This window comes from Corvus hawaiiensis, chromosome 20, assembly GCF_020740725.1.
Source record: "Corvus hawaiiensis isolate bCorHaw1 chromosome 20, bCorHaw1.pri.cur, whole genome shotgun sequence".
Classification (NCBI taxonomy): domain Eukaryota; kingdom Metazoa; phylum Chordata; class Aves; order Passeriformes; family Corvidae; genus Corvus; species Corvus hawaiiensis.
The window spans coordinates 3,899,635-3,921,449 of NC_063232.1; the positions used below are offsets into that span (position 1 = coordinate 3,899,635).

General features: G+C 50.7%; 2 protein-coding genes across 5 annotated transcripts in view; one reads left to right on the forward strand and one right to left on the reverse strand.

Moving 5' to 3' along the window:
• CPD (carboxypeptidase D) overlaps positions 1 to 10,708 on the reverse strand; it is a 25,590-nt gene extending 14,882 nt beyond the window's left edge. The window contains exons 1-3 of the mRNA XM_048324265.1: positions 9,987 to 10,708; positions 7,359 to 7,606; positions 38 to 180 (exon numbers count right to left, since the gene is read on the reverse strand). Coding sequence (XP_048180222.1) covers positions 38 to 180; positions 7,359 to 7,606; positions 9,987 to 10,675 — 1,080 coding nt within the window. The 5' untranslated portion in view covers positions 10,676 to 10,708. The remainder of the gene's footprint in view (positions 1 to 37; positions 181 to 7,358; positions 7,607 to 9,986) is intronic.
• On the forward strand, positions 9,769 to 21,073 carry TMIGD1 (transmembrane and immunoglobulin domain containing 1). 4 transcript variants are annotated; one of them, XM_048324271.1, is made up of 8 exons: positions 9,769 to 9,839; positions 16,399 to 16,498; positions 17,415 to 17,693; positions 18,482 to 18,760; positions 19,549 to 19,652; positions 19,915 to 19,943; positions 20,279 to 20,316; positions 20,715 to 21,073. In XM_048324271.1, the coding sequence occupies exons 2-7, from the start codon at positions 16,420 to 16,422 to the stop codon at positions 20,283 to 20,285; spliced, it is 777 nt and encodes a 258-aa protein (XP_048180228.1). In that variant the 5' UTR covers positions 9,769 to 9,839; positions 16,399 to 16,419; the 3' UTR covers positions 20,286 to 20,316; positions 20,715 to 21,073. The 4 variants fall into 4 exon arrangements, with proteins under 4 accessions (XP_048180228.1, XP_048180225.1, XP_048180226.1 ...); XM_048324268.1 differs by lacking the exon at positions 9,769 to 9,839 and adding an exon at positions 10,855 to 12,992; XM_048324269.1 differs by lacking the exons at positions 9,769 to 9,839; positions 20,279 to 20,316 and adding an exon at positions 10,855 to 12,992 and having other exon boundaries at positions 20,317 to 21,073.
• Positions 21,074 to 21,815: the final 742 nt, after the last annotated feature.

Sequence of the window (21,815 nt, forward strand, 5' to 3'; positions counted from 1 at the left end):
CAGCTGCCACACCCACACCCTGCCCAGCCCTCACTACCTTCTCAATGAAAGCCAGGAGAGATTCCCGGTTGTTCTCCCACTCCCTTGGAAGCTCGGAAGTTGGTGGGTATTTGCAGCAGGACAGCTCCAACGTGATCTCAAAGCAGTTGGCCCACACGTAGTTGTAATCCTGCATCCCACCTGAGAAAAGGAGGCAAAGACGTTCCAAGAGCAATGCACACACATCCCACCATGGGATGCTATTTCTCCTTGTCCTTCAGCCCCACATGGCATCTCCCCAGGATGCTGCCCCAGCTCCAGAGTGAGCAGCCTAAGGAGAAAAGTCAGGTCAGATTATGATGACAGCCTATGCTGTAATTGGAACATTGGGCCATTCAGATCAGTCACAGCCAGCTCAAAGTAACAGTCCCTTTGTCTCACAGCTCCATCAGCTGAACTCTCTCAGCACAGCTCTTGGGAATTCATACAGGTTCATTTTACATTGCAGACACAACAAACCCAGTGTGCCAGGGCAGGTACACCAGACTCTGAACATTCCAGCAGCCAACTCCTTCCCTGTGCATTCCAAGCTACCTCAGATTTGTGAGGTCTGCCTGCAAGAGAGGTTACTTCACTCAAAATGACTTTGAGGCCTTTGATCCAAAAGAACACCAGACTATCAACTTGGGAGTTGGCAGCTCAAATCTGCACACCGGAATCAGTTTCAAGGAACACACAATTGTTCTCCCAAAAGCCTCTTAGCAAAACTCTGGACAGGATGAGAACAATGCTTCCCCTTCTCTACTTCCTCAGCTGCTCTTTTCTTCCAACTCCTTATCCAAAGGTCTATACCTGAGAAAGGTCCACCTGGGAAAGTCTGAGAAACTTGTTCTTGGCCAAGTCACCAGCCTCCTCCCACGCTTCCTCTGTAAGGCAGCAGTTTCAAATCAATTTAAGGATGTTGCAACACCTGGAGAGTTTGTTAGCTTAGTGCTAAACCAGCCCAACCTCGGTGAGCACCAGGAAACAGGAGTGCACAGAGCTGTTTCCCAGTATTAAGTTCATTTTACTGTTTTTGCCCTTCAGAGAAACCACAGGCACTGCTATGAATCAAAAAGGTCCCCTTGTCCCAGCAAGTGTCCTGACCCCATTCACTGAAGTTTATATCCAACGCTCAGCAAGCAAAGCTGTTCCTCAAACAGGACTGAATCCTGCAGGACTTGATTACTGCAGGTATCAACACTCATGATCTGGAGCCCAGACTTGAGCGTGCTGATGAAGACTGCAAATGCTCAGCCCTCTAAACACTACTGGGAACTTTCAAGAGTAAAAAGGACATTCCAAAACACCCACATGTCTGTGAAAGAGGTTTCAGAATCACCCTGCTAAACCCCACATGACAATAGCCAGATGACCACATGAAAGGATTGCTCCCACCACCCAATCAGGCAGTTGTGTCAGTAAGGAAGACACACCACGCTATGTTTTTTGTGTGCTGACAATGTCTTCTGGCTCCCACAACCTTATTTAGTTATAACACAGGCAGACTTGTGTGTCACAGCCTTGGCCACCACTTCCTAGACAGCTCCATCCCAACCTGTACAGCAGCGCCTGCAACAAGAGCCCTGAGACCTCCACACCAACAGAACGACTCCCACCAGGGTCACCTGGATGCAGGGGCCCAGAATTTCCTCTGGATGAGCTGAGGGAGTTGAACTGACTCTCAGAAGTCCATCTCTCAGAGAACAGCAATGCATTTTCTCCACAGGAGGCAGATGCCAAGTCCAAGACAAGAAAAGCAGAGAGCTGTGGCAGATATCACGGCACCAGACTGCAAAGCCCCAGCAAAACGGTCTGTAAGAAATGCAAATTTTGTGCACCCATCCTTTGCTTGGCCCACTGAAGTGCTGCATTAGTGCTGTGCCAATAGAGCTCATTTAACTTGAGCGGTTTCCTAATCATTCACAAGCCCCTTGAAGTGAGGGACCCTTTGTGGCACTGGCCAATTAACCAGCCAGAATGGATCAATACCCTGATGCAAACGCACTCCCTGGCATTGGCAGGGGCTGTGTTAATGCATGGTCAGCAACAGGGGGAAAACAGCAGCACTTGACCAAGCAGAGGAGGCTTCTAACAGAGGTGGTGGCCCAAAAGGTCAGGGACCACTGCCCTGAATTCAACAGCCCCACTGCAGCTGGGTAAAGCAGGGATGGACTGACAGCATAAAGTAGGATTTAGAACTGGCCCCTGGGAAGATGTGAGGGATGGTATCACAACAAAGATGTCCCAGTTCCTCTCAGGTCTCCTGGGAGTGTGCTGCTAAGGGAACACGGAGCTTCCACTGAAACAAATCAAATGTCACTTGCAGCCAGAAGGAGAGCACTGCAGCCTGTGCACGGGCTGACATCAAAACAGGAAAGAGACTTTTCTGTCCAGCAAAAGGGGGCCACAAAGTGTTGGAGGACTTTCCAACTCTCAAACTCCGTTCAGGGGGTTAGAGAAACAAGGCCTGTGAGTCTGATCCACCCCCAGCTTCATTCAGCTCCTGTTACCAGGCTCAGAACAGGCATGCACAGCAGGCTGCTCTCTCGCCAGTAAACACCACGCCGAGCGAAACGATCTGCCAGCCCATAACCATCTGCTCCTAGCAGGACGTTAATGCATTTGAAAACATCCATACGTAAACCAGGGCCATTATGAAACATATTTAGTGCTTCATCTGCCATTCAAGCAAATTTAGGACAGATGCTCACCCATAATAGAGCAGCAACAGACTAAATTAGAGCTTGCTACACCAATTCTGGTAAAACTGTCTCTTGGAGAAAGTAGTCCACTGCATTCTTGAAAATTTGGATTGTATCCACTGCACATATTTGGCCTTCACATGGCTCTTTTGCAGAGCAGGACAGTTATTTTTACAGCCTGTGGAGCTACATATTTTCCCACATACCATCTGCACAGCCTCCCGTGGCTGTGCAGAGACCCAGGGGGTAAAGAGAGACCTGTACTCAGCCTGCCATTAGCAGGGCGCTACAGTCACGGAGCAGAGGAGAAAATACACACCTGAGGTAGAAAACTGCCAGACTACAGTGCTTCCACTCTGTTTGGGTAATATCTGGGATAACCTGTTGGATTTACTTCAGCATTTTAATCATGGGGTGTCGTTAGCCTGCACTGTGAAAAGCTTCAGCCTCCCCATGAGGCACCATTCCCCTTTTTGTCAGTGAGCAGCTTAGTGTCACTGCAAGTCAGCCCCTGACTGGCAGTAGGTCACAAAAGTGCTCAGAACAAACCTCTCTCCTGCTCTGACCCACTCCCTGAGCATCAGGACTGCACTTCAGGCAGGGATACCAGACCTCCTGCAGCACAAACACTGCAGAGCTCACACTGACAGGGGGGCCTCTGCTCCCTGCCAAACTCAAACCAGGAGAATGCAGCTCTCCAGAGTCAAGCCTGAGGATCCAGATACCATAAATACTCCACGTGCCAGGAGAAGCCTGCCAGGCCAGCCAAGAAGGACTCTATTTTCAAACTGCACTATGCAGCAAACTAATTCCAGCTCTCACTGGAGCAGACATCAGCAGATAAGGAACCTGCAGCTAAGTTAAAGCAGAAAAACGGTCACGTCTGCTCTGCAGAGGGAGCAGATGGCACCAAGCAAGCTGGAGACATGACTCAATACACAGCTCAAGTTGCTGACTCTGCTCAGAACTGATTGTCTCATAGCACGGGACTGAGTGAGCACCAGCAGCAGCACCAAGCAAGCAGAGGAATGTTCTGGTCCATTAGTCTGAAACCATTAAACTCAGAGGAGGTGAGGTTTGGGCCTCCAACTGTAGCAGCTGCATGGCCCAGAGTAGCCCAGCCTTCTCTTCAAAGAGAAGGGCAGAGCCCTCCCAAAGGCTGCACCAGCACAGCACTGCCAAGCAGTTCATGATAGATGTGAAAAGAGGCCTTAGACACTCAAACCACCAAGCCAATACTGCTCTCAAGAAGAAAAAGAACTTCAGCAAGACTTTTATGAAAATACAAGCACATAAGTGCAGCAAATTGTGCATATCCCCAGAAAGACATGGCTGAGAGCTTCTACGAGAGCTCACTCTGTGGAAGTGCCTTCTGCCATGCCCAGGAAAGAAGCCACCACAGTGATGCCACACTGTTCTCAGCACTCATTTTAACTGCTCTGAGCTGGATGCCACTAAGAGCTGGTTGGAAGCTCAGTGTGGCTGGTAACCACAGCCAAAACAACCCAGTAAGCACAAAGGTAACCTAAATCCACTTTCAACCTGAGAAGTGCCTCCCAGTAGACACCAGAAACATCTCAAACACTTGGACATCAGAGAGTCAAGCTAGCAAGAAAATAACTTTTAGGAAGGGACTGCATGTAAAACAAATTTTCCAAGGCTGCCCACAAAACATGCTCATGCTGAATTTAGTTTTTGATCTAGAGGATCTTAACAACACAAAGTCAAAGCACATCCTGCCCACAGATAAGACGAGAGCGGTTTCTCAACTGCTCTCTGTACCCCAGCCCAACTTTGCATGTACTCCCTTGATCTGAACCAGCCACTTGGTAGTTAAAACCCCCAAAGGCTAAAAAGGAAGAGAAAGAGCATGCACACCAGAGATAGCCTCTAAAAAGCATCCCAGTCACCAACATGCTTATCTACAGCAGCTGGAATGCAGGAGCCAAATTCAGCTGTCTGGCAGAGATCCATCTTTGTGCACACTTGACCTTAGCAATTACTCTCATGGTTTGTACTTGCCACCTCAATCTGACACATGTAAGAGGCTGTTTGCAAACTCAAATGGAAGCTAATGGAGTCTGGCACCAGCATAAAATTGAACTGGTAACTCCAGGACAACGAATCCCGTGGCAGTTTGCTCTCCAGCATGTTTGATTTCACATGATAAAATGTGGCAGGAAAATTTCCACCTGTTGAAACACTATGTTCTCATTTCTTTGTTTTTACTGGCTTTAGTTCACTTGGAGCCTGCGGGAGTCTCTGCTGGCACAGCCTGATCTGGAGGCCTCGAGCACGTGCCCCGCACCGCTCACAGAACTGTGAGCTCTGGTTATCTACCTCTAGAGCTCAGCTCAGGGACTGGGATTTCCCCAGCCTCATTTCACCACACATTTCAATTCTGCAATCACTGGGAAAGGCCTCCTGATCCAAGCACGAGCCTCCGCAGTCCCTGGCACAGAGCTGAGCAACTCGGATGACTCAAAACAGCCTCTCCGATGGTTTTGCTGCTTCTGTCACACCACTTACAACTGACTCCCCTCTGCCTGCTGTTCATCCACTACTAAAAATAAATGTTAAAAGCTGCAACCCCGAAGGGGTGAATCGACACAACATCAAACTACACGTGTGGTACTGGTCAGTTCACCTGTGATCATTTTACACAAATTCCCTGGCTCTGGGGGAGCTGCTCCAAAGGCTGCCATCACCCTCAGCAATGCTCCACTCTACGAGTCCACATCAGTGCATCCTCCCTGCAATCTCTGCCCCTGAGTTGCCTACAGCCACCCGTGCTGAGCCCGAGATTGTGGCCTGTCACAGAGAAAGGGTTCATTTCTGCAGAGACTGGGTGCTGGAGGCTATTGGATAAACACAAACCACAGTGATGGCAGCACAGAGCAATCTGGTCTGCAGTTCACACCTTTTATTTCCTCTGAAAGGAAAATGCTGCCATTTCTTTGTCCTGCTGGTAGAGCAAAGGCAGCCTGGAAGGTTCACACACCAGTGCCACAGCCACCAACCAGGAGGATGAAAAAGTCATCCCTGCAGTGTAAAATGCTGCTCTCTGGGGTCAGGAGAGCACAGACCCAAAGCTCTGGAATAACTTTCCCCTCAGATCACACCCAACCCACTTCATTACAAGGACAGAAGACCTTAGAGCTGCAGTTAAACCTCCCAACTGAAGTGTTGGCCGATAACAACAGCCACCACAACAAGGCAGCACAGATCATCCAGGATATCCTGTTCTCTCACAAGCCAAGTCACCAGATTACACAAACTTTCCTCCTGCAGGACATCTCACAGCAGCAGAATGAACCTTGAGCCAGCAAACACGAGGGCTGGTGTGCTCAGCAACAGCTGGTAGAGAAAGAGATCAAACCGCATCTTATTTGAGCACAACACCTTATTTGCCCAGTGAAATCCAGGGGAATGATTCAGACACAGCTAAAAACCCAGCCTTCCTCTTCCAGCTCAGAGATGATGTGTTCAGGCCCTATAATGGACCCCTCTCCAGCCTTCCCAAGCAAGCTGGATGCAGGATTAACACAGGACTCTGCTGCAAAGCCCATGTTGCAGAAAGACACTGTCTTACTAGAAATTGTTAAGCTGTAAACTCTGAAGGATAAACAACATTGGCTGTCACTGCTTGCTCAGCACTTCTGCCATCATCCCTCAGCCACAGTGCAAGGGAAGGCAGAGCAGCGAAGCAACACAACTTCTTGAGACCATTTCTGCAACTTTTTTGTTGTGTTCTCACCACAGAAGTTCCTGCCCTGTCTGGTGAGGCCGTGGCTGTACAACATCTGCCAAGGGGGCACAGCAATGGGGTAACTTGGGAGCTCTCTTTTCCATGAGAGCTTCTCATCACATAAATTATTATTTAAATTTTCAACCAAACCAACACACACAGAGCAACCCACTGAGTGGCTGAGCCAGGCTAGTAACCTCCACCTGCACAGGTAGAGTGGTGGCACCAGGAGGTAATCTGCTCCTTTTCAGCTCACTTCTATATGCAGCTGCCTAATGGAGGGATCAGGAGCTGTCTCAGAGGCTCCAGCAGGCCAAAATTCAGATGCCTTCTAGATCTCCCACACTGGTGGATGAGAACAGGTCATGCAGGCTGTCACCCTCCACACAGGTCTAAGAGTAGAGTAGTCCATGGAAAAGCTGCCAACCCCACTTCCAGCAAGAACTCCTTGGTTAGCTCAGACCACGTATCTAAATTTCACATACTTTTACAGCAAGCTATTCTATAATCACAAAACTACAAATTCAGAGGTTAAAAGACTTCTCACAGAACACTGGCATTGCTTTAATACCTTTAACAATAATTTCCTCTTTCCTGTATCAAAATTTAGCCACCATCAAGAGACCTACAAGAGTTCATTTGGCAAATGAAGCCTCCCACGTGCAGGACAATTCTCCACCACGTAAGGGGGTCAGGAAGAATCCTCCATTTTGCTGGGATCTCTTCCCTACAAACATCTCCCAAGCTGTTACTCATCAGCTGGTGTTCCCATGATGTTCTCTCTTCATTTCAAGCTGCTAGAAGACATTCAAAGCTAAAAATATCACTTAACCCACAGCCCTTTCCTCTATGACAAACACCACCAGTCTCAGGTGAGCACAGCTTACCTTCTACATCGTACCACTGGGCACCATTCGTGATGCCATCTGGGAAGGTCTCTCCCTCCTCTCCAGGGCAGTTGGGTTTGCCAGTTCTCATGATGGGGTGATGTGACGCATAAGCTTTTGCCAAATATCTGAAGACCTCATCATCAGCTGATTTACTGTAGACTCCTGTGGGCCTGTGCGTGGGAGAGTCATCATAGGGGTAGCTTGCCACCACGGAGCCACCATGGAGATTGCCAGAGAGCAGAAACCTGGGGTTGGGAAGGAAAGGGAGAAAAAGTCATACTGGAAACATTTCAACAGGAAGTTTGCTACAGCAACCCAACCAGTTATTCTGCTGCTTTCCCACCCAAACCACGCTCTCAGGAGCCTCCAAACTCTATTTGGGATTAATGAGGCAAAATGCACACACTGGACGTGGAATCAACTGGACCCTGCTCCATCAGCCCTGTGCAGGGAGCACACCTGGAGCTGCAGCTACACCAAGGCTAAGTTAACAGACACACACCTGTCTGACACTGAGTCAGCTACTGTTGGACATGAAACCCTATCGTGGGAGACGTGTTCCAGCCTCCAACACAGCCAGCAGCATTGTCACAGGGACTGAACAGCGTCCAAGTGGGAGCACAGTGGGGAAATCTGCAGATTTTTGCAATAACCCAGCTCTCAGGGCTGGCTGAGTAGCTCCCCAAACTGACATCTTGCATTTCTGGAGATGGAAAAAGTTTTTTGCTGCAGCCTAAGAGCAAACCCCAAACTCAGTGACACACAAGCAGTGCATAGCTCTTCATCGAGATGAGTACACCTGGTACGTGCAACAGAATCAACTCACAAATAAAATCTGGATGTGAGACAGAGCTGTTAAAATCCCAAGGCAGAAAATACAGCAGGGCATGCCCCATATCCCCTTTCAGTTTGATCACAGGCAGCACAAGCATTTAAACGAATCCCAAAGGTAATTGTCTCTGTTCTTCCTCTTCCCACCAAACACAGCACTGAGGGGGGAAAAGAGCTCTCCTGTGCATTTGCTCAAATGGGATTTGGTTTCCAAGCAGAGGTAATGTGACCAATACCTTTACCTTGCTTAAAATAGCGCACGTAAATTGCATTACACCCACTATCTCCCTTTTTAATCAAACAGTTCTGTTTACCCATTCATTTTTCTATCAGCAGTTATGTTAGTCTAACAATTACACCAGTATTAACTGGTGCTGCCAGGCAGAGGGACGCACAAAGCACCACGTTCTTCCTGTTTCACCCTGGCTGATAGCAAATCCCACCTCAGGTACTAAGAGAAAAAGATAAAATAAAAAGCTCAAGGTGTTTTCAAAATTATATAAAGAAAGCACATGAGTTTCCCTCGTAACTAATCTTGAGCTGAACCAGCTCTGGAGGGATTTTAGTGCAAAGTGCTGCACCAGAGCTGTCCTAAAGGATTGTTAAGACAAGCAGTTACTGGTGAAGTTCCTGAAATTCCTCTGGAGCACCATCGCCATGGGCACTGCCATCCACCAAGTTTTAAAAACGATCATTTGTTAATGTAAATTTTGTTTCCTAAACGTGAGCAAACATTATACGATGCTGAAGGTTGTGTGCATTGGTTGGAGTCAACCAACAGCCCTGGAGTGCACTGTGGCCATCAGTAACCCCCTCTCCATCTCTTCCTATCCCTGTTCTGGGAAGAGGGCCACAGTTTGCTGCAGTGCATTGCTGCTTTCTCTGCAGTTTCCCACGGTTGGTTGCACTGACCTTTGTGGTCTGGACCTTACACAGTTCTCTGAAGAACACGTGGTAAATGAAGAATCAATGCCCAGCCTGGCCACTGCACTTTCTGGGGCTGCCCCAGACCCTCACATCAGAGCTGGGCTTTGAAGGCACCATCTCCCCTCCCGGGCTGCCCCCACTCCAGGCACAGCAGCTTCCCACTGTGCTACCCCTTAGGATGGGGAGAGCCCGACAGGTCAGCATGGATGCTCGAGGCTCAGTCCCACGTGCTTCAACTGAACAGATGGGAAAGGTGGCTGTAGAAACAGGGCCTGTCTTTGGAAATGCTGCTGCATAGAGCATTATTTCTAAATCCAAGGAATTTTCCATGGAACAAAAAGATGAGGGGAAGGCCTGTCCAACACAGTTTTATTCACGTGGTCGTACACAGACTAGCTGCATACTTAACCCCAAATATTTCCAGCATCCCACAGCTTGTGGAGAAAGCATTACTGGCCCTAAGAGCAAGACCCACGGACAAGTTCACAGTGAAGCAGGAGAGAAGTTTCCAGCCACAAGCTCGGGGAGATGGGACACATGCAGACGGCCATGGAGGCCAGAACATGTGGGCGGGTACAGGGCACAAGCTGTGCCCTGCGGGGCTAGTGCAGCTCCTTGGCAGGTGCACAAAACCTGCGGCCGCCAAATGCTCTCCCCAGCGCAGGATGGTCCCGGCTGCGATGAACAGCCGACGCAGGGAGGCAGGCTGGGGATAAACAGGTGGGGAAATTACTTCTCCTTTCCCCCAGGCCCTGCCGGGAAACACCGGGAAGGGCTGGAAGCTGGCTGACACCCCCGGGGAGCGAAGCCAAGGGTCTCCGCTCCCCGGAGCGGCGCGCCGGGCAGGGGGGACCGGGCAGCACTCACCTGTTGCGGCGCATCCAGTCGATGAGCGCTTGCACCTCGGGCACGGGCTCCAGGTTGGGCTCCGCGTCTCCGAACTGGTCGGGGAAGCTGCGGTTGAGGTCGCGGCCGTGGCTGTTCTCCCGGCCGCCCTCGGCGCCGCCGCCGCAGTTGCCTTCTTGGGCGCGCTCGAAGCCGTCGGGGTTGAGGCTGGGCAGCAGGTACAGGTCGGTGGTGTTGAGCAGGCGGACGATGCGCTCGTCGCCGCCGGCCCAGCCCCGCACCAGCTCCCAGGCCAGGCGGAGCAGCAGCGGCCGTGCCAGCGGCTCGTCCCCGTGCATGTTCCCCACCAGCTTCACCTGCGGCCGCCCGGGCAGGGCAGCGCCGCCGGGAGGCTCGTCGGGGCGCTCGGGGCCCAGCCCGGCCGTGAGCCGCAGCACCCACAGCGGCCGATTCTCCACTGACTGCCCGATGCTGAAGAGCCGCACCAGGCCCGGGGGGGCCGCGGCCACCAGCGCCCGCAGCGCCTCACCCAGCTCGGCCGAGTGCAGGTACCGCAGCGCCTCGCCGGGCGCCGCCGCCGCCGCCTCCGCTTTCTTGATGTGGGGGCTGCGGGCCGGGCTCTGCAGCGAGGGCAGCGGCGGCAGCAGCAGCGCGTAGAGGAGCGGCAGCAGTCCCGGCATCAGCCGGAGCCCCCGAGCCGCGCTCGCCATAGCCCCACGCACGCCCCGGTCCCGCCGCGCCGCGCCGGGTCCCGGCGGAGGGGGCGGTGGCGCTGCCCCGGGGGGCGGGACCTGCCCCGCACCCGCCAATCAGCGGCGGCCGCAGGGGAGGAGCCGTCCGGGCGGGGCGGTGAGAGACCAATGAGAGGCGGCGGGGGCGTTACGTCACCAGGGGTGAGTGTCACCGTGCGCCGCGGCGCCCCCTGCCGGCCCCGGCGCTGCTCCGGGCCCGGCTCCGCCGTGGGGCTCAGCGGGAGCGGAGCGGAGCCGCTCGCGTTCCCCGCGGAGGGGGCTCCGAGGGCACGGGGCCTTCCGTCCTCCCTCGGGACAACGCGGCCTTTGGCTCTCCGCACTCGCTGTTTGCCCTCACGAACGCCTCCGCGTGAGCTGTCCCACGGCGCGCACCGCTGCGCGAGAGGTGAATAACCCAACAGGGATTTCTTGCGCACAGGGGGACAAACGGCAGCACCGGGCGATGCGCCGGTACCTCGGAGGGGTCACGACAGATCCCTCGTCTCCAAGGAGGTCTTCCAAGCCGGAACACCAACCAGGACCTGGGGAGGAAGGACGGAGTGGCCTTTGCCTGGGCACGGTGACAAGCGGTGGGTCACGGGACACGAGGTATTGCTCCTGGTGCCTCCGTCTTCCTGGCGGGAAGCGCATGTGGCCAGCCCTGAGCGAGCTGCCTGCTCAGATCGGACCTCTGGGGATTAAAGTAATTCTAACAGCGTGATGTTGCATTGCATGTGGCTGTGACTGCAGAGCCATGAACCTCAGAAGAGATATAAACAGTACTTTGGGGTTTCCTCCATCTAATTCTCTTTGTGAGGCAGGTGAGATGATAAGGACTAAAGGCAAGACACCTTACTCTGCAAAAATCACCTTGCAGTCCATAAAACAATGAAAGTCTCCATTTCCGACAGCAGATTCCTGTCAATTGTGTTTAACTTTTCGGTAGTATCTCATGTACACATCTGCTTCCCAGCTCTGGCATTTCCTGTTGGAGACACAAGCCCCACGTCTAGCACATAAGACTGATTTTCAGGGGAACCCATCTGAAAGTATGACTCCTTCATCTCACGGCGTGGCGTTCCGGGATCCTTTGCGCAAGAGATCAGATGATGCAAACTCGTGTGTGAGCCAAGCATGGTACAGCATCAGAAGAGCCCCGAGGAAAGGGAGAGTAAATTGGCTTCTCTTTATTGGGGCTCATCTGTGCTGCACAATCTTTAGGAGAGGAAGAAGCAGGAAACAGGGGTTATGCATCAAAAGGATGCCCCAGATCAAATGAAACTGGAAAAGCCAAAAGACCTCAGTCATCAGGATGTTCTTAAACCAAAAGGGAGAAGGAATGTCATGAGGGAATTTAGCTATCTTGGAAGTGATCATCACTATATAGCTTTAAGTCCTCAGTCTGCAAATGAATTGCTCTGGATTTACCCACAGTAACTGAGCTCATTTCCCTTTTTAGCCGATAAAAGCCCAGTTGTCTGGAACTCCAACAGGCCAATTGTAAAAGCAGCATGTGGCAAAGGCTGATGAGTCACCAGCTCATTTGCACAGCAGCCAGTAACAACAAACCCTTCACATTTCCTTAGGCCAGCCAAGGAGAGCTCTGACTTCCCCATCCCTGGGAGAGCAAATACACAGGTTGGGGACTGATCTGCCTCCTCCTTCTTTTCCTCCTCCCTTTCCTCTTCCTCTCCCACCTCCTCATCTCTGCTTTGTGCCAGTGCTGCGGCACTCCAAAAGGTGGTTACTCAGGAGCTGGGGCTTTTGCCTCACCACACTCCACAGTGCTTCCAACCGTGGAGCAGGACTGTGATTTGCTCCTGAAGACCGGCAGCAAATGGTTCCCCATGAACTGGAAAGATGGATTAGCTCAGTCTTTGCAGATTCCTCGCAGAGGGAGCGAGGGGTGACCCCACAGCAGGGAAGTTAAAACTGCTAATACTGTTTGGCAGCACTTCACAAGATCAAATCAGCACTTGGTTTTACAGCAGAGCACTTCCAAGAAATCCCACTGGTGATGAAAGTTTCAAGGTAGACAAAAATATCTGTGGCTGTAGAGCAGCCACAGCAGAATAGAGTCTTGAAAGAGAAGCAGCTCTGGGAATTCTGCTAGGGAATGTCCTGTACTGGCCACCAGCATCAAACAGGCACCAAGTTTAGCATCCTCCCCAGTCATGAGTGTGGCTTCAGCCTTCTACAGGATTTACTGCCTCTGAGCTTCTGCCAAGGTGATCACAGCGATCTCATCTGGATTCCAGCGCTCCCAAGTGACTTTGCTCCCCACCAGCTTCCGTGGGTGGGTACCCAGCAGGTGGCATCCATGTCCAACACTTGTGCTGGAGCCTCACCTTCCTGAAGGCTTCTTCTTCGCTTTTATGATCCCAGGATCTGTTTCTTCATTAATGTCTATTTTTCATTTGAATTTATTTTAAAATTTCAAAATATTCACTGGTTTAGTGCTTCTTTAACTATTCCTTTTCCTTCCCAGGGATAGAGTTCACTCATCATCCCTCTGTGTTCAGTGGCAGAGCATGTGACCTTTATATAAGGATCATCAGAAAATAGATTTGTTAACAAATTTACAAAAAAATACTTGAGATCTCTCCATCTCACCAGTGAGAAATATGTTGGGTCTAGGCTGGGAGAAATCAGGGCACATCACATCTCCATAATCTTTATACTTGGGAAAAATAGGTTTTGTGGGAGGGAACAGGAGTGCTGAGTAAGTTCAAGCAGCATTCCCTGACAGCCTCGCTTTCCAGCCCAGTTATTTGGCAAGGAGAGGCACTGGATTTGGGTGTTACAGTCATCCTCCAACAATGGAAGTGTTGCAAAATATGCAGCACCACATATTAAGAAGGGATTAGAAGTGGGGAACCACAAGGAGTAGGAAAACAGGAGCAGCCTTAGAGCAGAGCCTCAGGCACTATTGCAGAAACATGTTTTCTGGAGCAGGATTACAGCCGTGTTACAGCCTTTGTTTGCTTGACAAAACCATAGATACAATCCTGGGTTTCCACACGTCTGTGCAGATCCTGCCATGTCCCTGACTCCAGGAGCAACCATCAGCCCTCACAACTCTGCTGAGTATAAATCAAGATCTCATCTGCCAGTGAGAGTGTGGGGGATTAGGAGTTGCTCTCCCTGCTCCCAGAGGCACTGAGGAGATCCACGCAGAACCCAAACTGCTGGGAAGTTTTGAGCTGGAGGTTAAGAAACCCAGTGGAATAGAAAAACTTCTGCTCAATCTCTTATCACGTTTTAAATCTTCTCAAGTTTCTAAGGCTTGGATTACACCCAGGAATAGACTGCTGCTTATTAATTAATTCCTTTGAGGCTGTTCAGAGTCATATTTAACAGTAGTCTTATTCTGGGTTTGTTGGTCCAGCGTTGCCATAAGGATGACAAGCAGGAACCGGTGTGGTGGATTACTGACTCTAGCCCATGGTCTGTCTAATCCAGCCTTGGCAGTGCAGATCCAAGTACCTCAAATGTGAGGGTTGGATCCTTTGCTCTGGAGAGTTACGGAGTACTTGCCTCCCTGAAGAGGTTCCTCCCAGTCTGAGTCATTAGTGGCTGCTTTACATTCTGGAACATGAGGTTTACGTCCCTCCAAAACGTAATGGAAAGGTGGAGAACACAACCCACAGAACTCTAGACCTCAGTAATTAGACACCCACCAGATTAATTACACCCTGTATAAAAAGAAAAGTGTAAAAAGCCATTACGAAAGTAATTCTTACCAGGTCTAAACAACTGCCTTTCAGTGTCTCTGGCCAGGTGACACCTTGATTTTCTAGTCCCTCTTCCTTCAGCAGATCCCGAAGCCCACTGCAAAACAGGACACTGCCATTGCTCCAGAAGAACCCCAGCTCACCTCACTGCTTGCCATGGACCAGTTGATGCTGGGCCTCACATCATAACAAACCCCCCACAGAACAGCTGTTGTCTGACAATCTTTTCCCTTACTCTCATTTCTACATTAAAAGAAATACTCCCAAACTCCACTCTTTCCTTCTTTACATCCTCACTTACTCCCAACACCTCCTTCTTCTCCAGAGTGTCAGTTGGTGCAGTGCAGTGACCAGAGGGAGCACGGACTTCCCTGCACTCTCCTGCCTTTGGCTCACATTGTGGAGGGAGCGCATGAGCCATTTCCCAGCCCATTCCTTTGAAACCCTCTCTGTTTCAACTCAGCTTAATTCCAAACCACAAAGATCACTTTACTCCTAGGAAGAGCATTTGGATTGAAGTTTGTACTGAACCATAAACCAACATTTAGTTGAATACTACAAGGACAGGACAGTTTTTAGAAGGGAGAGTAAGAACTCTCTCTTTAAGGGACTTTTGTACACATATACTTTTTTAACTGAGAGTGATTCCCTGTTGGTTTTAAGGGTAAACTCATATACACAGAGTTATATTAACACTCAAAGGTGACCCTTGTTTGCAACAGCCCCACAAATAACCAGTGCTCTGTGCTCCTGTGCTGTGTGTGCAGGCAGCAGCCCCAGAGCAGGAGCCCTCCCTGCCCACCTCTGTGCCACTGAGTTGGGACATGGCGTCCACAGATAAAGAAAACACCAAGGACACATCCCAGGCTCCTCCTGCTCATGAAATGCACTTTATGGCTCTGCTGAGCCCATTCCTGATGACCGATGTGCCTGCAGGGACACTGGCAGCAGTGACAGCACGTTTGAAGGCTGCGAGGACCCCGTGCTTTGTGACCACGTCACCATCACCCTGTCGAGGTACAAGCAGCACTTCCAGACAGATTTCCACGTAGCCAAGTGCTTCAGTTCTGCTCTGGGCACACACAGCCCAGGCACAGCTGTCCCAGCAGAGGGAACAGTGGGGACAGATCCCCTGGCTCTATGCTGGGAGGTGCCCAGGGCTGAGCTAAGCACAGGAGCAGCCTGGGGGTACACGCTGGTGAGCAGGACAGTGTCTGCTCTCTCCTCTGCCAACATGCAGTTCAAAGTCTGAATCAGTGAATTTTCTCATTTTCCACTCAAAAGAGGACATGGCAACAGAGCTTTGGGAAGAAAGGGACAAATCGGAGTCTACTCCTGCTCTAGGATAATCTAGGATAAAATCCCTGCGGCTTAAAACAGTGCTGTGAATACCCAGAAAGCTGGGGAAAAAAGGTATTATTTTTGGCTGAAAGTCTTTATGGCTGATGCAGGAACTCTCTCATTAGTTACTCATTGCCTCAGCAAGTCTCATAAAACAGCCAGCAGAGCCCAGCAAATACTTTTCTTCAGTGTTCAAGGAGCTCAGAAATACAGGAATTGAACGAGGCCTTGAACCCATTTTATGGACTCACTTCTTACGAACTACCATAAAATATTAAAATTCAGACCCTATAAATAAGGAGGGGAAAGAACTGTGCATTTCCCAGCAGAAGCAGCCTCTCCAGAGAGTCTTCTCAAGGTAAGTCCAGTGCTACCCGATCCAGAGACAGGTTCCCCTGGCTGACGGGTGATTGGAGACAACAAACTCATGTAATGGAGATTAGAGACATAAAACCCCACTTGGAATCTGCTCTGAACTGGAAAATGCCCTGCAACAATCGACTCCGTTTATTCCCTGGTGACCCTGTCCCCGCTGTGAGGGCTCTCCCCAGGGTGTCTGATGGCAGCAGGGATTAACCCCTGCGAGCCCTGACGGAGGCAGCAGTGCTGTGACCTTCTCTCCAACAGAGCCAGCTGGGCCCCTCTGAGATGGTGCAGAAACGCAGCCTCGCCGTCCCCTACGGAGTGCCCGTCCTTGCCATTTCCTTCTTGGCATGTGTGGCCACAGGTAAGGAATGGAAAAAACCCCATCCTGGCTTTGTCCAAGCCCCATCACACCAACTATTGAAACTGCCCAGGGCTGGGTGATGTGCCACAGCAGCATCCCAGCTTTTGAGTGTTCTGGAGGTGATCCCCAGAGGACTGCCTGAAAACTGGCCTCTGATTTGAGAATAGCAGAGAATGGAATGGGGAAACTTCAGTGTTTTCTGACATTATTGCAGCAGGGATGATGAGGCCACAGTTTCCAAACCTGCTCTAAGCAGTGAGAAATGTGATAGCTTTGGCCACGTGGGAACACCTTCAGACAGGGACCTTCAGACTTCTTTATATTCACAGGGCCTTAGTACCTTTCTATTCTGAGCTATATTTTTTATTCATTATTCTATGGCCCAGGCTGCAGTAGCGAGTTTCGTCCCATTACAGTAATTTATTTCCCATACTGGTTGTTCATTTAGTATGTCCTGAGGTTTGTACCTTTGACAAACTGCAGCTCTGCAAGAGCCAGGATACAGCTGATTAACTAATTTATACTCCCAAGGGCATCCAGCTTCAACTGAAAAACAGAATATCAAACAGTGGTGCTGCAGCACTGATGGGCAGCAGGAGGGTGATGGGATGGGAATGACCTTTTGCTGGGTGTCACATGGTCATTCCTGGTTTCAGACATTTTGTTGTCACAGCTCAGGCCTTGGTGTTCTGCAAAAGCCTGATTTTTATTTTAAATAACTGTGGAGCTTTGAGATGAAGACAGCTTCTTGTCTCAAAAACTAACATTCCACCTGAAAACAGCAAACCTGGTAGATTGAAACCTGAAAGTCTCATCCCTCCTCCAAGGTCAAGGCCTGGAGAAGTGAGCAGGGCAGCTTTTGTGGGAAGAATATGGCTTAGGATACTTAAATGTCCTTGTCCTCCTTCTTCTGCAGGTTTGGAACTGTCTGTAAATAACCATGCTGCTGACTTCACCCTGTCTACAGAGCTTGGCCCTCCCATCTCCCTCTCGTGCCTTGTACACAACAGCAGCCAGGCTGAGGAGCTGCTCTGGTACCGGGGAGATGGGCAGGTGGGTCTGAAAGATGGGAATAAAGTGAATATCAGTAACATCTGCATATCCCCGGTCAACGAGTCTGACAACGGAGTCACCTTCACGTGCAAGCTGGCGCGGGACAAGTCTGTGCAGGTGTCTGTGATCCTGGATGTGCACTGTGAGTCGCCGTGGTGGATTTCCGTGGGGAATGGCTGGGGTGGGATGGAGTCATGGGCCGAGCAGCTCTGTCTGGGCGGTGTTTTGCCTCCTTGTATGCTGTCTTCACCAGGAAAAAATGCGTTTAGGAGGAGATAACTCACATGCTAAGACACTCCCTTCCCACAGTGGTGCTTATGGCCTGATCTAAGGCCTCTTTTATAGGAGTGGGTGGGTCCTTAAAGAAAGATATTCTATGTCCCTGCCTCCACCTAGATTATTTCCCAAGGATACAAGTCAGGGCAGAGGAAATACTGGAGTGACAGTCTCTGCCACTGATTGCTCTCCTCATTCCCGGGGATCAGGAAAGGCTGCACTACTGTGATGTGTTAGACCACTGGACAAGGGATGTGTGAAGGGAACTTGCTTTGTGTTAAATGGTAGGCATTCTACAAGCTCCTGAAAGGAGGTTGGAGCAAGGTGGGGTCAGTTTCTTCTCCCAAGTAACAAGTGATAAGAGGAAATAGCCTCAAGTTGTGCCAGAGGAGGCTTAGATTGGGTATTAGGGAAAATTCCTTTACTGAAAGGATCATTGAGTCCTGGCACAGGCTGCCCAGGGCAGTGGTGGAGCCACCATCCCTGCAGGGATTTAAAAGATGTGTAGATGTGGCACACGGGGACATGGTTTCGTGGTGGCCCTGGCAGTGCTGGGTTAATGGGCAATTTGAGAAGGGTTTTCCAACCTAAATGGTCCTGTGATTCTATGGGCAGCATTATTAATGACCCGTTGAACTGCATTTCTGTGAACAGTTCCTCCCCGGCTGAGTGGAGAGGAGACCCTCCATGTGGAAGAAGGCAAAGATGTTACTCTGACCTGCAACTCCAAGTCCAACCCTCAAGCCCAAACCACTTGGTACAAGGACAACCACAGCCTGACCCTGCAGCAAAATCATCATGAGCTGCACCAGACCAGTGAGGTCTTTCAGCTCTCCATCAAGAAAGTGCAGAAGTCTGACAATGGGACCTACACCTGCGTGGTAGAATCACCCTTGGGAAATGGGACAAGGGATTTCCACCTCATAGTTGAAGGTAACAAGGCTGCTGCCAAACATTAAGCTTTACAAATAACTCTCTGTTGTCTTTTATAATGACAGCAACCCATTTATATTAAGAAGCATAAGTGGAGTGTGGTAAATTCCCTGCATGGACTTCTGAGGGCACAGCAACAGCCAAGGAGCTCTCCCTGCACCTGTGCCTGGGACCACAGCACCAGGAAGGGCCTCTCCTGCTCTGCCTGTTATTCAAAAGCATTTGGCAAGTGTGACCCGGGGAGGGCTCATCCCACTGTTGCTCTTCCTACGCTGACAGTGTGGTTTAAAGCACCTCAGGTCTTACTTGAAGCATCTTACTCTGACCACAGTATTCTGTCATGCCCAAAGAGCTCCTTAAGGCAAGAGAAGTTGTGCTCCAGAAGTGACTACAGGGGCTGGGTGTTCAGGGCTCAGACAGGTGACTCTAAACGAGGTGACCCACCAGGCACTTATGTCCCACCTCTGCCCAGACCCCTTTCATTTCTACCCTCCTGGCACAGCGAGGGAAGCAACGTTACCTGTGGCAGTGGTACCTCTGGACAGCCTTATTTCTGAGCATAACAGTGCCTGGGGGATCTTCTTCAGTTCACTAAGATACAGGCTCAGCCCCCTTCTTTCCAGGGGACTAACACACAGAGTCAGTCTGCAGACAGCAGAGAGAGCAACAGTTAACTCAGCGGTGACAGCTGTGGGAAGAGAAATATGTCTTTCCACAGTCCTGTGAGATGTTCTGGGTTATGTGGCTGCCCTAATCTCTCACATATCCAACCTCTTCTTTCCTGACAGATAAAAAACCTGTTTTTCCCAAGGAGGCCATTATTGCTGCTGTCGTGGTGGTTACAATCACAATATTTTTTGGAATTGTGGCTCGAAAAGACACAATTTTTAAGGTATGGAAAGCTCTGGTTTCATAGGAAAAAAATATTATTTGCTGCAGTGCCCTGGTTTTTTCTACCTTTTCTGTTCTATGTCATAATGTTTCTTTTCACTGTTAGAAAACTGCTACAAACTACCTTCTGCTTTAGAATTACCAGTAGATAAATCAAGTATTAGATATTTCATGTGGAAGGCATTATGTACTTGCAATATTTGTAACAATATCCCCATGGCCAGGAAACGTGAAAGATAACAGGACCGTTTCTTTCTTTTCAGTGCTTCAAGAAACCAAAAGAAACAACTCTGTAAGTATTTGACTGCTTGTTCACACTTATTCGAGATTAATTCCTTCTTAAAGATTGGCAAAAGCTGGAAAAGTGCACTCAGCATGATAAACTGACCCAGTTCTTACTCTGGCTGGTGAACATCAACCCACACCTCCTGTCCCAGAAGAGAGGGGTCCCTGGGAACATGACAGGGGACACACAAATCCTGCCCTTCCCTGGCCATCCCAGGGCTCTGGCTACCCCTGTGTATAAGGGAAAAAACCCTGATGTCATATCCTCAGCCTGCTGACAGCTTTCTGGAGCTGAACACAGCCCAGATGAATTCAACTTACTTGTGGTTCTTTTTTTTCTAGGAGGTGATTTTTCGTTTCTTCTGTTCATTTTGCTGCAGGTAAAGAACACCCAGAAAACATCATTTCTAGTGGTCAACCAAAGGCATTGTGTGAGAGGATGAGATAAAGCACTGAAACAAGTTTTTTTTTGGGTCAAGTTTATATGTTTTTTCAAAATATAAGTGGTTCTTTGCATCTGTTGATTCTAACCTGCTGCTTAGAGTGTCAGAACTGTTAGAACTGGTCACTGGGAACCTTTCCTTAGAGCACCATTGAGGTGGGTGGGCTGCATGCGATGGTGCCAGCTCTTGCTCTCCATGCTTATTCCAACAAGGAATGCATGTGCAGTCCGGCACATGGGTTGTGGATTCCTACAGAGGAATCTCTGCTGGACTGTGATGCTGATGCACACAAATGAAGTGAGGTGTTGGGCTGACAGCTGCTTTCTCTCCTGCAGTGCCATTCCACAGGGTGCTGGGGTGGTGGCCACCCAACTTCCTGCCCCTTCCCAATGATCCTATGGGCACATCAGCTTCTCTTGTCAGGGCAAAAGCTGCCTGGCACTCAGCACTGCTGCTGCACCTCCTGTCTCTGTGGCTGAGACAGACCCCAGGGCTTGGGGCAGCCCCAAGTGAAGTTCCAGTGTGATTGCTCCAGCGCCACAATGGGTGGAAAACCTCTCCATGCGTCCCTTCCCTCAACAAATGTGCCACTCAAGCACTTTTCTCAAGGTCCTGGCAAGCTGTTGAAGCCTCATCATGCCTTGGAACAGTCCATTACTAACACTGTCAATAAACGCTGCGTGCTGTAAATCAATTTGAGACTCTGATGTACCAGCGCTCTTCTCAGCGGAGCAGGGCAGTTCCTCAAGAGGAAGATTCCGCAGCCTCATCTGGAGTGAGATCCAGAGCGTGTCCTTGACTCACCAGTGCTCAGGGAGGTCCCTCAAGGTGCCATAGCGGTGCCACCTCATGCTCCTGGGTACTCGGCCTAAATAACACCACCAGCTGTGGAGACGTGTCCCAAACCCTCCCGTTAATCCGTGACACCGTGCGGATAGAGCCGGGGACAGCGGCACGGCGGTGCTCCGGATGGGTGACACCAGCCCTGAAGGGCCGAGCCTGTACCACACACAGCCCCTGACAGGCACTGACACCAGCTTGTGCCACCAACAGCCCCAAGCACTGGCGCTCCTCGGGGCGGGGAGGCACGGACTCCAGGCAGTGTGGAATGTTCTGGACCCGGGGTTGTGTGGGCGTGAGGGGCCGGTGTGACCGATCTGTGTGAGGGGTCCATGTGAGGGGTCGCTGTGAGGGGGCTGTGAGAGGGGTCCGTGTGAGGGCTTTGTGTGAGGGGCCGGTGTGACCGACTGTGTGAGAGGCCCGTGTGAGGGGCCGGTGAGAGGGGTGGGTGAGAGGGCTTTGTGTGAGGGGCCAGTGGGAGGGGTCGTCGTCAGGGATCAGTGTGAGTGGTCTCTGTGAGGGGCCGCCCCACCGGCTCCCCCTCACTAAACGTGTCCCTCGCCTCTCGCCGTCCGCCCTCCCCTCGCCGTTCGCCC